General features: G+C 47.4%; 1 protein-coding gene across 3 annotated transcripts in view; it reads right to left on the reverse strand.

Annotated features, from left to right (window-relative positions):
- The window catches only part of kirrel3b (kirre like nephrin family adhesion molecule 3b), a 583,172-nt gene that overhangs the window by 42,638 nt on the left and 527,805 nt on the right, over positions 1–12,729 (reverse strand). For all 3 annotated transcript variants that reach the window (XM_080214871.1, XM_080214872.1, XM_080214870.1), the window contains one exon: positions 827–975. In XM_080214871.1, the coding sequence (XP_080070997.1) occupies positions 827–975 (149 nt within the window). The remainder of the gene's footprint in view (positions 1–826; positions 976–12,729) is intronic.

Below are 12,729 nucleotides of genomic sequence, written 5' to 3' on the forward strand. Positions count from 1 at the left end.
ACTGGCTACAGGGAATGTCCCAGAGGATTAGAGAATAGCCAGTGTTGTTCCTTTGTTTAAGAAGGGTAAAGGTTTCAAGGAGATGTACAAGGCAAGTTTTTCTTTACATGGAGGGTGGGGATGCCTGGAACTCGCTGCCAGGGAAGGTAGTGAAAGCAGATACGATAGTGACGTGTAAGGGGCGTCTTGACAAATACATGAATAGGATGGGAGTGGAGGGATACGGTCCCCGGAAGGGTAGGGGGTTTTAGTTCAGTCGGGGCAGTATGGTCAGTGCAGGCTTGGGGGGCCGAATGGCCTGTTCCTGAGCTCTAATTTTCTTTGTTCTTATTCCTGGACCAGCAGAGACAATCTCTCAGTGTCCACCCCATCAAGTCCCTTCAGAATTTTTTGAGTTTCAAAAAGATCGCCTCTCATTCTTCTAAACTCCAGGGTGGCACAGTGGTTAACACTGCTGCCTCACAGCGCCAGGGACCCCAGTTCGATTCTGACCATGGGTGACTGTGAGGAGCTTGCACATTCTCCCCATGTCTGTGTGGGTTCCCTCTGGGTGCTCCGATCTCCTCCCACAGTCCACAGATGTGTTGGTTAAGTGAATTGGCCACACTAAATTTATCCTTAGAGCCTCAAGATGTGTGGGTTAGGTAGATTAGCCATTGTAAATGTGAACTATTGGGATCGCAGAGTGTGGCAGAGGTGCCAACGAAATGCCAAGAGGCCCAGATACATAGGAACTGGTGTTAAACTGAGGGGTGTATCTATAACAATTTTTAACAATCTTCCAGTTGGGAGACAGAATAACAAGCACAGGTTAACCACTCCTTACAGTACACATCGACGGTTCGGCTGATGTTTGTACTTCCCAGTGGATTTGACACAGCACAGGATACCGGCTCTGTGAAGAAAGTGTAGTCCACGACTGTCTCGTACGTCTCTCCCAGAACTCCTCTCAGTAACTGACCTCCCTTCGCCCATCTGAAAGACAGCCAATCAAAGGTCAAAATCACCAGCCTGGAACTAAAGGAAAATGATTCACTGTAAATATCCTATTGTAACACTTCCATACACCCCACACCCCTCACTGTAACACTCTGATATACCCCACACCCCTCACTGTAACACTCTGATATACCCCACACCCCTCACTGTAACACTCTGATATACCCCACACCCCTCACTGTAACACTCTGATATACCCCACACCCCTCACTGTAACACTCTGATATACCCCACACCCCTCACTGTAACACTCTGATATACCCCACACCCCTCACTGTAACACTCTGATATATCCCACACCCCTCACTGTAACACTCTGATATACCCCGCACCCCTCACTGTAACACTCTGATATATCCCACACCCCTCACTGTAACACTCTGATATACCCCGCACCCCTCACTGTAACACTCTGATATACCCCACACCCCTCACTGTAACACTCTGATATACCCCACACCCCTCACTGTAACACTCTGATATATCCCGCACCCCTCACTGTAACACTCTGATATACCCCGCACCCCTCACTGTAACACACTGATATATCCCACACCCCTCACTGTAACACTCTGATATACCCCACACCCCTCACTGTAACACTCTGATATACCCCACACCCCTCACTGTAACACTCTGATATACCCCACACCCCTCACTGTAACACTCTGATATACCCCACACCCCTCACTGTAACACTCTGATACACCCCACACCCCTCACTGTAACACTCTGATACACCCCACACCCCTCACTGTAACACTCTGATACACCCCACACCCCTCACTGTAACACTCTGATACACCCCACACCCCTCACTGTAACACTCTGATACACCCCACACCCCTCACTGTAACACTCTGATATATCCCACACCCCTCACTGTAACACTCTGATATACCCCACACCCCTCACTGTAACACTCTGATATACCCCACACCCCTCACTGTAACACTCTGATACACCCCACACCCCTCGCTGTAACACTCTGATACACCCCACACCCCTCACTGTAACACTCTGATATACCCCACACCCCTCACTGTAACACTCTGATATACCCCACACCCCTCGCTGTAACACTCTGATATACCCCACACCCCTCACTGTAACACTCTGATACACCCCACACCCCTCACTGTAACACTCTGATATACCCCACACCCCTCACTGTAACACACTGATATACCCCACACCCCTCACTGTAACACCATGACATACCCCACACCGTAACACCATGATATAGCCCATACCCCTCACTGTAACACCATGATATACCCCACATACCCCTCACTGTAACAACATTATATACCCCACACCCCTCACTGTAACACTCATATATCCCACACCCCTCATTGCAACACCTTGATATACCCACACCCCTCACTGTAACACCCTGATATAGCCCACACCCCTCACTGTAACACCCTGATATAGCCCACACCCTTTACTGTAACACTCTGATATACCCCACACCCCTCACTGTAACACCCTGATATAGCCCACACCCCTCACTGTAACACCCTGATATAGCCCACACCCCTCACTGTAACACCCTGATATAGCCCACACCCTTTACTGTAACACTCTGATATACCCCACACCCCTCACTGTAACACCTTGATATACCCACACCCCTCACTGTAACACCCTGATATAGCCCACACCCCTCTCTGTAACACTCTGATATACCCCACACCCCTTACTGTAACATTCTAATATACCCCACACCCCTTACTGTAACATTCTAATATACCCCACACCCCTCACTGCAACACTCTCTGATATACTCCACACCTCTTACTGTAGTGCACTCTGACATACCCCACACCCCTCACTGCAACACCACGATATAGCCCACACCCTTTACTGTAACACTCTTTGATGTACCCCACACCCCTCACTGCAACACTCTGATATACTCCTCACCCGTCACTGCAACACCAGGACATAGCCTACACCCCTTACTGTAACACTCTCTGATATCCCCCACACGCTATACTGTAACACCTTGATGTACCCCACAGCCCTCATTGCAACACCAAGATATACCCCACACCTCTCACTGCAACACCAAGACATACCCCATACCCCTCACTGTCACACCTTTAAATAATCCACACCCCTCACTGTTACACTCTGATATATCCCACACTGTTACTTCACTGTAACATTCTAACATACATTCTCTGCTACATCACCAAACGTACAGGCTCGCCCTTCCCATCGATGGGCAGAGTGAGCCGATAAAGTCGTACAAGAGGATCGCGCCATGTTTCTCGGCTCTCACAATCGGGAGAAAGCCGGATTTCTCGCCCACTTGCAGTGAGAAGCTGAATAAATTATGTTAATGTATTTTAATGTTGATTAACATGCGTTTAATGAGCCCAGCGCTCGATCGTCCAGGCTCACCTGCCTTCATGAGCAAAACGCCTGCTCCCCACAAATGGGGAACACTCGTGTTGGTTTGGGCAGTGGAACTGGAGGCCAGTGAGGCTCCCAGAGGAGGCTGAGGGTAAAGGGTTGCCCCTTGGGTAGTGCTGGCCTGGCATCTTGGAACTGCTCACCAGGCACCCTGGCACCGCTCACCGGTCAGTGTCAGGGGGTGAGAGCTATGAGGCGGGGCTTGTAGGGGTGGGTCCTATGGGACTGGCCAATGGGGGCAGGACTTGAAGGCGTGGCCCAATTAGGAGGGGGAGGGGCACTGTGCACCCTACTTGTGATTGGATTAGGGTTTGGGGAGAGGGGCCTGTGCCGCTCTGCAGGCAATCGATTGGGGGCGGGGGGCGGGGGGGGGGCACTGCGGGCCCGCTCTGCATCACCATTTTTGGGATGGGCATGATTGGTCTGGGCAGCAAGGGAGAGGGTGGGGTGCGGGGGCTGCATTTCCGGGCAATGTGGGTCTTGAGATCAGACGCGGGTCCCTATGATTGTGGAGGTGGGGGGGGTGGTGGGAAGGGGGAGACAGACCCTTGATGCTTTTGCGAGTGTGCAGAATCTGAGGTCTGCTCATGCGCCATAGCTAGCTTTGCAGGCTGGCTGGTGAATTAAACCCCACCCACTGCCTGTAGCAGCTAGAAATGGTCTAGACCATTTTTCCATGAATTATGTGCACCAAATTGGGCATGGAACTCCGCCTTAAAAACAGATCTGCAGCTCTCTCATTTTCACGCTAGTTGGACACTTGGAATCATTCTCATAAAATTCCACCCACTGTTTCACCCCTCATGGTGGCACGGTAGCACAGTGGGTTAGCACTGCTGCTTCACAACTCCAGGGATCTGGGTTCGATTCCTGGCTCGGGTCACTGTCTGTGCGGAGTTTGCACATTCTCCTCGTGTCTGTGTGGGTTTTCTCCGGGTGCTCCGGTTTCCTCCCACAGATGTGTGGGTTAGGTTAATTGGCCATGCTAAAATTGGTCATGAATGTAGCCCAATCCATCACGCAAACCAGCCTCCCATCCATTGACTCTGTCTACACTTCCCGCTGCCTTGGCAAAGCAGCCAGCATAATTAAGGACGCCACACACCCCAGACATTCTCTCTTCCGCCTTCTTCCATCGGGAAAAAGATACAAAATTGAGGTCACGTACCAACTGACTCAAGAACAGCTTCTTCCCTGCTGCTGTCAGGCTTTTGAATGGATTTACCTCGCACTAAATTGATCTTTCTCTACACCCTAGCTATGACTGTAACACTACATTTTGCACCCTCTTGTTTCCTTCTCTATGAACGGTATGCTTTGTCTGGAAGTGATGGAAACAATACTTTTCACTGTATGTTAATACATGCGACAATAATAAATCAAATCAAAATCAAAGTCATTGTAACACTTTCTGTTACAGCCCACACTGCAACACTCTCCGTTACACAATGCAATGCAACACTCTTTATTACACCCCTCACTGCTACACTCTATTACACGCCTCATTGAAACACTCTCTATTACACCCCAAACTGTGGCACTCACTGTTACACCCCCTCACTGTAATGGACTCTATTATAGCACTCACTGCAAAACTTTCTGACTATTTACTCCCTGTAGTTTCTGTGTGTTTCTGATGTTTGTCAGATATATTTTACTGGACTGTGAGAGCATGAATATCTGTGATTATTTAAACTGGCAAAATGATATAAACTGACGATAAAAGTAGAATGTTATGGACCCGCTGTGTTGACATGATTTAAGTCAGAGATCTTTGGATTATGGATGGGAGTCATATTGTGAGATCAAAAATAGACTCATGCAGTTCAAGGTAATTCGCAGACTGTTCCAAACAACATTCGGTTGCCAACCGTAATGATGTTTCGCTTTGCAGCATGAAAAGCGTGTGCCCTCTGTGAGCACGGATCAAGAGAACTTTGGGAGACAGACATGCGGATCAGATCATCCTCTGTGGGGCCAGCATTTCAGACATTTCCCAGGCTCAGTATTCTGGGTGAATAATCCTTCTTCCGCTGCTGGATCAGCCAGACCCTGGAGACAGGCAGGGAGCTTTAATCTGACATCTCATCATCCACATCACATAATCACATCACTGATCATTTCCTGGCGGTGTTAGATTGTCAGAAGCCACGAACCTTGCAGAAGTGTCCAGCAGCCAGCATAATCAAGAACCGTACGCATCCCGCACATACTGTCTTTTCACCTTCTTCCGTCAGGTAAAGGTACAAAAGTGTGAGGTCATGTACTACTCCTGGCCTACTCCTGCTCCTATTTCTTATGTTCTTATGTACTAACCGACTCAAGAGCAGCTTCTTTCCTGCTGCTGTCAGACTTTTGAATGGACTTACCTTGCATTAAGTTGGCCTTTCTCTACACCCTCGCTATGACTGTAACACTACATTCTGCACTGTCTCCTTAATCTCTCTTGGAAGGGTATGTTTTATCTATATAGTGGCAAGGAACAGTACTTTTCACTGTACACTAGAATGTTTACAATGCAGAAGGAGGCCATTCAGCCCATTGAACCTGCACTGACAACAATCCCATTCTATCCCCGTAATCCCACAAACTTACCCTGCTAATTCCCCTGAAACTAGGGTCAATTTAGCATGGCCAGTCTTTCGAACCAGCACATCCTCGGACCGTGGGGGGACACCGGAGCACCCGGAGGAAAGCCACGCAGACACGGAAAGAATGTGCAAACTCCACTGAGACAGTGAGCCAAGCCGCGAATCGAATCCGGGTCCCTGGCGCTGTGAGACAGCAGCGCCAACCACTGTGCCACCCACGTGACAATAATAAATCAAATCAAATCAAATCTTCAGGGATGAAAGGTTAATCTCGCAACTCAGTGCCAAACATCAGGCGAACAAACGATAAGGCCACAAAGTAAGTTGTTTTATTTTGTTTTCTGTGAGCACTTTAATTGCTTAGGAGTGGAAAAGAGGCGGAAGGAGCAGCCTGGATACCTGAAGGGTGGGCCAGTTGGAGGTCAGAACCATTAAGGTGGGATCTCCAGGAATATACGAGAGGTGAGCTGGAGACTGGGCCTGTGCTGAGTCCGCCTCGATGAGTCAGTGGAATTTAGCACTGGAAAATGAAGGGGCAGCTGACGGGTGAGTGGGGAATCTGTTCACAGAATTGAATACTTTAACTGAATGGAGGGAGCCGAGCAGAGGAGGAGGCAGGTCCAGATTTGGGAGCTGCTTTATTAGTAGTGAGCGTGCGTGGCACTGTGTGACCGATTAACTGCTGTACAACATCAGAATGCCGTTTGACACCAATCACCTGTCCTGACCTTAGCAAGCTGGAAGACATCTATACAATTCCTGCTCTGCAGGACAAAAAAATGGGCGCTGCCTCCGTTGTTTAACTCCTTACCTACCTATCCTTCCCAGAATAATTCATCTCTGTGTGAGCTTCGGAAGATAGGAATATTTTTCATCTGGCAGGTGGATATCATCATATCTTCGATTGCCTTAAGGAGTCACATGGCACATCCATGGACCAGACACATGACTGAACTTATCAGCATCCGTGGGGATAATTTCCTGGATTACTTTATCCAAATTTCCCGTGATTGTCAATTAGACCACATATTAAGCTCAATTTTCAGTCTGTTCATACAGTCCTTAGAATCACAGCATCCCAACAGTGCAGCAGGAGGCCATTTGGCCCATCGAGTCTGGACCGACCACAATCCCTTCCAGGCCTGATTTCCATAACCCCACATATCTACCCTGCTAATCCACTGACACTAGGGTCAATTTAGCATGGCCAGTTCACATAATCTGCATATCTTTGGAGTGCGGGAGGGAACCAGAGCACCCAGAGGAAACCCACGCAGACACAGGGAGAACATGCAAACTCCACACAGACATTGACCCAAGGCCGGAATTGAACCCGGGTCCCTGGCACTGTGAGGCAGCAGTGCTAACCATTGTGCCACTGTGCCACCCTGGAACACTACGGGGGGGGGTCACTTCTGACAACGGACCCCCAACACACTGGACAATCCTTTAAGATGATGCGCAAGAAGTGGGGAGAAAATTGTACTTCCGCACTGCATCAGGCCTAGACCCAATGGAATGGCGGGACCCATCCCACGAACTGTAATATCCTTAATCGTGAAATGTCACCAATCAAAACATGATTGAGACACAGTTATGCTGCATCTTAGAGTGATGCAGCTTAGTCTGATGGTTCGCCCCCACCGACAGGACTGCTGTTCAGCAGGCAACCCTCCCCAGTCATCACTTGTCCATAACCCAGGAGTACGCGATGCATTAATCGAGAAATATGGGAAGGTGAAAGATGCCCTCGATCGGCTTGGGGGTAACAAATTACCCAACCTGGGCGTCAGACAGAGGGTTTGAGTCCAACACCCAAGTGAATGGAATCAAACTAACAGCATCAGTGTACACCGGGAACCGAGGTCGGGTCAATGACAAATACCAAATGGGGTGACTGCACAGCAAAAGCGATGTCAAGTCGGAATGATCCTACAACCAGGAACACCATGTAATCCTATTCCATCAGAATATGGTTCACAATCCAAGCACAGAACCCAACCATTAGCATTCTGAAACTGTACAGCCTTCTCCAGCCAAGATCATTGTAACTAAGTCTGGACGAATGAACAAACCACCAATATATTTCAGGGACTTATAAATGTATTGCTTTGTATCGTGTATTATTCAGAAAGAAGGTTATTTCCTTTTCCTGTCACATAAATAGTTTGATTCTTTAAGGGTAAACCTCCAGTTTGGAATAAAGGTGGGTGCTGTGATATACATGTACCTTTAAGGTGGCATACTTTGAACGGCCGTCCAACAATTCCACAATGACACAGGATGTGATGTTGTAGTCTCATGACTTCGAACTCAGTATCCTCCAGTCGTAATTCAGATTCACTGGTTCACGGGCTCCGAAGCTTGCCCCTTCTATGGCCTTGTGGAGTCCGTGGACCATGCCTATGTTTCGTGTCTTAGGTTGCAGCCCCTTTTATTATTTTCCTGAAGAACCTTTTATTAGTGTTTTGTTTGCACTTCAGTCCCACGCTCCTGATCTACGGGCACCCGGTGCGGAGAGGGGAGGGTTGGGATGGCGATCTCCTGCTCCTGGGCCTGGCAAAAAGGTCCATTTATAGGTCCAGGCAGTGGGCGATCGAAGCTGCCGTCCATCCTGACTGTCTGCCCATCTACCGTGGCTATGTTCATGGCCAGGTGTCCCTGGAGAGGGAGCATGCAGTGTCCACAGGCACAGTTGATGCCTTCCGTGCCTGTTGGGCACCGCAGGGGCTGGGGTGCATTATTGACCCTAACAATCACATTTTAATTTGATGTTTTCAAGTTTCCTTTGTACTGTGATTTTGTTCAGGCTGTTCCCCTTCCTTCTGGGGAACTGCCCCTTTTACTTTGTCCTGATTTAACTTGAGTTTGTTTATTTGGTTTGATCTTAAAAGAGGCTAGTAAAAAGTCAGACACAATACACTGCCTCCTAATTAACATTGTACATATATAACCTAATCTTCTAAGAAAGAACCAGATTGCCATTTCACCATTCCTTGCCATATAATTGGTACATTAACATTGGACAGTGGAATGTAACAGCTGGCAAGGTAGTCAAGATTTATTGGCCAGAATTCTCTGGTCTCGTTAGCAGGAACGGAGAATGTGGCGTTTCGCCAAAATTCCATTCGCTGCAGCAGAACTGGAGAATCCCAGCCACGGGCAAGGTGGGAGAATTACAGCTAGTGTCTGGTTTTCCTGACCAGAACTCTCCACAAATGTATTTCAGATATGCCCCCTGTGAGTCTTGTGGTCTTAGTGTCTGGTTTCATTCTGTCAAAGAATTGGGAACACACTGCACCAAAACAGTCAAGGGTCCTATTCCTCAGAGCAACAACTGGAATTTCTATAGTGACTTTACTGACAAGTATAAAATAATAAAACATCCCAAGGGACTTCAAGAGGAGCATTTATGAAACAGATATTGACACCAATGAACATAAGAACATAAGAACATAAGAAATAGGAGCAGGAGTAGGCCATCTAGCCCTTTGAGCCTGCCCCGCCATTCAATAAGATCATGGCTGATCTGTCGTGGCTCAGTTCCGCTTTCCCGCCCTCTCCCCATAACCCTTAATCCCCTCTCTTATCAAAAACCCATCAACCCGCTTCTTAAAAATATTTAGCGAGGCAGCCTCCACCACTTCAACGGGCAGAGAATTCCAGAGATTCACCACCCTTTGAGTGAAGAAGTTCCTCCTCAACTCCGTTCTAAACCGCCTCCCCTTTATCTTGAGGCTGTGCCCCCTAGTCCTACTGTCTTTTTTGAGCGGGAAGAGTCTCTCCACCTCTATCCTATCCATCCCATTCATCATCTTATACGTCTCAATGAGATCTCCCCTCATTCTTCTAAACTCTAACGAGTACAAGCCTAGTTTATTCAGCCTCTCCTCATAGCTCAATCCCCTCAACTCCGGTATCAGCCTAGTAAACCTCCTCTGCACTCCCTCCAGGGCCAAAATATCCTTGCGCAGGTGCGGCGCCCAAAACTGCACACAGTACTCCAGCTGCGGCCTCACCAATGCCCTATACAGCTGCAGCAAGACCTCCCTACTTTTATATTCAATCCCCCAACATAAGGAGATGTTAGGGCAGGTGACCAAAAGTGGCGCCTTAAAGAAGGAGGGAGGCATACGGAGAGAACTCCAGAGTTTAGGGTCTAGGCTGTTGAAGGCGTGGCCACTATATGTGGATTGATTCAAATTAGGAGGGTGCAAGAGGTCAGCATTGGAGCAGCACAGATAGCTGGGAGGATTGTGGCCTTGGAGATTATACAGCCAAGGAATGGAAAGACACTGGAGAGACTTGAAGACAAGGATGAGAGAGTGATAAAACTACAACTCCAAGAAATCTCTGGATTCAAACCCATGAACATATTCTGAGTTGCCACATCAATGACCACACTCCAAGTATTTATCAGCTATGAAGTTCTTTGGGGACAGTTGTTAAAAGTATTACATGAATGTTTTGATTTGATTTTTCTTGTCAAATGTATTGGGATACAGTGAAAAATATTGTTTCTTGTACGCTCTACAAAACATACCGTTCATTGAGTACATAAAGAAGGGGAAAAGGAGAGGGTGCAGAATAGTGTTATAGTCATAGAAAGGGCGTAGAGAAAGAATGTGAGGTTTCTCTTTTTTTGATTTGATTATTTCATACGTATCGGGGCCCAGTGAAAAGTATTGTTTGTTAAGCACTATACAGACAGAGCAAAGCATTCATTAAGAAGGAAAAGAGAGAGTGCAGAATGTAGTGTTACAATCATAGCTAGGGTGTAGAGAAAGATCATATGTTAGGTCCATTCAAAAGTCTGACGGCAGCAGGGAAGAAGCTACTCTTAAGAACATAAGAAATAGGAGCAGGAGTAGGCCATCTAGCCCTTCGAGCCTGCCCCGCCATTCAATAAGATCATGGCTGATCTGAAGTGGATCAGTTCCACTTTCCCGCTTTCTCCCCATAACCCTTAATTCCCTTGTCTTGAGTCAATTGGTACGTGACCTCAGACTTTTGTAACTTTTTCCCGACGGAAGAAGGTGGAAGGGAGAATGTCTGGGATGCGTGTGTTCTTTCCCTGTCCTGGGAGTGCTGAGGGCAGCTGTGGGAGCTCCTATTGTCTAAGAAAGATCAGCCGACTGAGGGTGGGCCACAGATGGGAGCTGGAACTCTCTTCATCAGTGTCAATGCTGAAGCAAGCAGTGCAAACTTCACTGAACTGTTAAGAGAAGGGAGGTGTCGGGTGTGGGCAGGTTGTGGGTGACGGGAATGGAGCCTGGAAAGAAAGGAATCCCCAAGACCCCCTCCGAGTGATGTGTCTGTTCCCTTAATGGCAAAGTAGTCATCCACGAAACCTCTCCCGCCCCGTCAACTGAAGAATGAAGACTATAATTCACATTAATATTTGTTGGAATAGAAGTTCTGAATTATGGATGAAAGTGCCATCCGAATAATTTCTCTGAGCCATAACAGATTGTATTTGTCTGAATTTTAATAACTGCTTTCATTTAAAAAAAATCACAGAAATGCAATAACTAAACACAAACCCAGTGAATCTAAAAAATATGCTGGAAAGCCCTGGGCAAATGGCAATAAATTTAAACTATGCTGAAATATGCAGCCTTTGTGTTTACAATATATTTCATGATTGTTTTAAACGAATGGATGTAATTCACTTTCAAGGAGCTAGACCTTTACCAAGAGACAATATGTGAGATCGTAGTTGAACAGTCCAACAGATAGTGAGGGTATTGTCTATGCCTGATGGAAGAACTTGATTTGATTTATTATTGTCAAGTGTATTAGCATACAGTGAAAAGTATTGTTTCTTGCGCACTATACAGACAAAGCTTACTGTTCATAGAGGAGGAAAGGAGAGGGTGTAGAATGTAGTGTTACAGTCATAGCTAGGGGTGGAGAGAAAGGCCAACTTAGTGCGAGGTACGTCCATTCAAAACTTTGATGACAGCAGGGAAGAAGCTGTTCTTGAACCAGTGGTTTATGACCTCAGACTTTTGTATCTTTTACCCAATGGAAGAAGTTGCAAGGAAGTACGTTGGGGTTGCATGGGGTCCTTAATTCTGCTGGCTGCTTTTCCCGAGGCAGCGGGAAGTGTAGACAGAGTCAATGGATGGGAGGCTGGTTTGCCTGATGGACTGGGCTACGTACATTCTGTGATACGTCACCTGGGTTTCTCCCCACTCTTGTGGAATGTGGTCCTGGAGAATGTGAAGGTTGTGAATCTGAAGGCTGTTCTCACTTGGTGAACATGTCACAGGCTAGCTGCTGGTGTAATGGGTGCAGGAATGGAAAATCACCGCTGGAATAAGGAGGGGTTCAGGTACAGCACCATCTTGCACAAGTTCCACCTTCCCCAAAACTGGCTCAGTATCTCAGAATTCAGCTGCTGCCCCTCCAGCACCAATTCCCCAGCCACATGTCCAATCGCTCAATCGTGCTATTCCTCTGCTCCCTAATCCTAAGATCATTCCATCTGAGGTCCTGTTTTCTTAACTTATTTTCTCACTCCCTAAAATCTGCTTCCAGAACTTCCTCCCTCTTTCTACTTTTGTCATTGGTAACAATGTGGACCATGAACTTTGGTTGTTCCCCTTCCCCCAGAAGAATGATCTGCAGCTGCTCTGTGACATCCTTAACCCTGGCACCAGGGAAGTGACCTATTATCCTGGAGTCATGTCAATGGCTATTATTATATTTC

The sequence above is a fragment of the Carcharhinus amblyrhynchos genome, chromosome 29 (genome assembly GCF_965287045.1).
Source record: "Carcharhinus amblyrhynchos chromosome 29, sCarAmb.v2.hapA, whole genome shotgun sequence".
NCBI classification, from domain to species: domain Eukaryota; kingdom Metazoa; phylum Chordata; class Chondrichthyes; order Carcharhiniformes; family Carcharhinidae; genus Carcharhinus; species Carcharhinus amblyrhynchos.